General features: G+C 47.0%; 1 protein-coding gene across 1 annotated transcript; it reads left to right on the forward strand.

Moving 5' to 3' along the window:
* Positions 1 to 687: 687 nt before the first annotated feature.
* Positions 688 to 2,267, forward strand: Znf830 (zinc finger protein 830). Its single transcript, XM_013036908.1, has one exon. The coding sequence runs from the start codon at positions 714 to 716 to the stop codon at positions 1,818 to 1,820; it is 1,107 nt and encodes a 368-aa protein (XP_012892362.1). The 5' UTR covers positions 688 to 713; the 3' UTR covers positions 1,821 to 2,267.
* Positions 2,268 to 2,451: the final 184 nt, after the last annotated feature.

Genomic DNA, 2,451 nt, shown 5'->3' on the forward strand with positions numbered 1-2,451 from the left:
GTTCAAGCCCCATGACCGACCAGAAAAAAAAAAATGCTGATCCAACTAGCCTTCAGACATACCACTATCTAGTGCCTTAGGATTTGTGAAATACATGTATTTCACTGAATAAGATAAGATTAATGACTACTTTTTGCATACAAGAAAACAAAAGAGATGAATTAAAGGTTTTAGGAAAAAATGTAATTTAGGCCTAAAACCTTTAGTAATAGTAAGAATTACTAGATTAGTATAGATAAAATAAGGCAGTTGGCAACAGACGATCTATGAGGTTCCTGCTCCGCCTTGAATGGTTAATGATCTTGGGCAGGTCATATATTTGAACCTCTGTTTGCTGCACTATCAAGGATATGTAGTCCTCATAGGGATGTGGTGATAGTCCAGCAAGATGTGGACTCACCAATGCATTCACAATGCAAAGTCTTAATGAAAAATGATGGGTTTTGTGCATACACTTAGCTATTTGGGACTGAGTGAAAACACTGGTAGAAATACATGCCTAGATAGATAACTCAAACTTTTGGTTTAGTTTGGGTGCCAGTTCTAGGACTTGAACTTGAACTTAAGAGGGGGGGGGGGAAGGAGGGAGGGAGAAACCTTGTCGCCCCGCCCCGCTCTTCTCGGCTTCCTCCAATCGGCGTCCTGCCGGAAGTGACGCCATCGAACCTCGCCGGAACGGAAGCCAGAGACGTCTAGGGGTCTTGGTCGCGAAGATGGCGTCCTCCGCCTCCTCCCGGGCTCCGGCGGGGAAGCGAGTGGTGAATCAGGAAGAATTGAGGCGGTTGATGAAAGAGAAGCAGCGTCAGAGCACCAACCGGAAGAAGATAGACTCTCCCTTCGCCAAGTACAACCGTCTGGGGCAGCTGAGTTGTGCCCTTTGTAACACTCCGGTCAAGAGCGAGCTGCTGTGGCAGACCCACGTCCTGGGAAAGCAGCACCGGGAGAGGGTGGCCGAGCTGAAAGGCGCCAAGGGGGCCGTCCCGGCGCCGTCCGAAAGCACAGCGCCTCCGTCCGTCTCTAAGAGGAAGGCGCCCGACGCTGAGAGTCAGGAGGCCAAGAGGGTGAAGGCCGCGGCCCCGGCGCCCCAGGTACTGCCCTCTGCGTCCGCTCTGCCCCCGGGAAAGGAGTCCCCCAGAGCCGCCACCTCCTCTAAACCTTCGGGACTCGGCTTACTCCCCGCTTATGAAGATGAGGAGGACGACGATGACGAGGAGTGTGAAGGAGAAGGGAGAGAGGAGGACGGCAGCAAACAGGCCTCCGACACACAGGGCAAAGAACCCTCACTTCCCTCGTCGCGGGAGGCGTCGAGTGTGCTGCCATCCGGTTCTTTTAATACAAATCTTCCCACGGCCCCCCTGATTCCTCATTCCGGGTCAATTGAGAAAGCAGAAATCCACGAGAAAGTGGTGGAAAGGAGAGAGAACACCGCAGAAGCGTTACCCGAAGGGTTTTTTGATGACCCTGAGGTAGATGCCAAAGTACGAAAGGTTGATGCTCCAAAAGATCAGATGGACAAAGAGTGGGACGAGTTTCAAAAAGCCATGAGACAGGTCAACACCATTTCCGAAGCGATCGTTGCCGAGGAGGATGAGGAGGGACGGCTGGATCGGCAGATTGGGGAGATTGACGAACAGATCGAATGTTACCGTCGGGTGGAGAATCTGCGGAATCGCCAGGATGAGATAAAGAACAAACTTAAAGAGGTTCTGACCATAAAAGAACTGCAGAAAAAGGAAGAGGAGAATACAGACAGCGATGATGAGGGAGAACTGCAGGACCTACTGTCCCAGGATTGGAGGGTAAAAGGGGCTTTGCTGTAAGGTTTTAAAGATTCAAGCTTTCTACCTGCCTCCACTGTTTTATAAACAACTGTCTCTACCTCATTTCTAGCGATTTTGGTACGTTTGTTGTTGAGAGAAAATGAGAAAGTGAGCATTCGCATTTTGGGGTGCTATTTGGTGAAAAATATTTGAGGTAAAAACTGTTCTTACATTTTTTGAAGTGTTACATAACAATGCCAGCTTTTTCACACATTCACAGTCAACTGATTTTCAGCTGTAAAATCTGTAAATTGTAAAAACTGTACATAGTTAAATATATATTTACTTAAGTAACTTCTGAGATTTAATACAAGTAACTGACAGACAAGTATTTGTATGAACACTGCTGTTTGGGATGTATTTTCTGATGCCTACATCAAATAGATGGCTTTTTTGTTTGCTTCTTTTTTTTTAAGGATGCTGCTTATAAACACAAGTCATTCTGTTTATCATTTCTTAGTTGAGTATTCTATTTTCAAAAACATGCTTTAGAAGACCCTTGAGAAAATAGATGCCAAAGAAGTCCAATCTCTGAAACCTGAAATGCTTCCCTACTCACTCCCTTACTAGAAATTGAACCCAGGGCCTCTCTATATGGTGTGTGTGTGTGTGTGTGTGTGTGTGTGTGTGT

The sequence above is a fragment of the Dipodomys ordii genome, unplaced genomic scaffold (assembly GCF_000151885.1).
Source record: "Dipodomys ordii isolate 6190 unplaced genomic scaffold, Dord_2.0 Scaffold1503, whole genome shotgun sequence".
In the NCBI taxonomy this organism is placed as follows: domain Eukaryota; kingdom Metazoa; phylum Chordata; class Mammalia; order Rodentia; family Heteromyidae; genus Dipodomys; species Dipodomys ordii.

Excerpts from the sequence above, each read along its gene's own strand:
- Znf830 (XM_013036908.1), top strand. The coding sequence starts at position 714 with ATGGCGTCCTCCGCCTCCTCCCGGGCTCCGGCGGGGAAGCGAGTGGTG.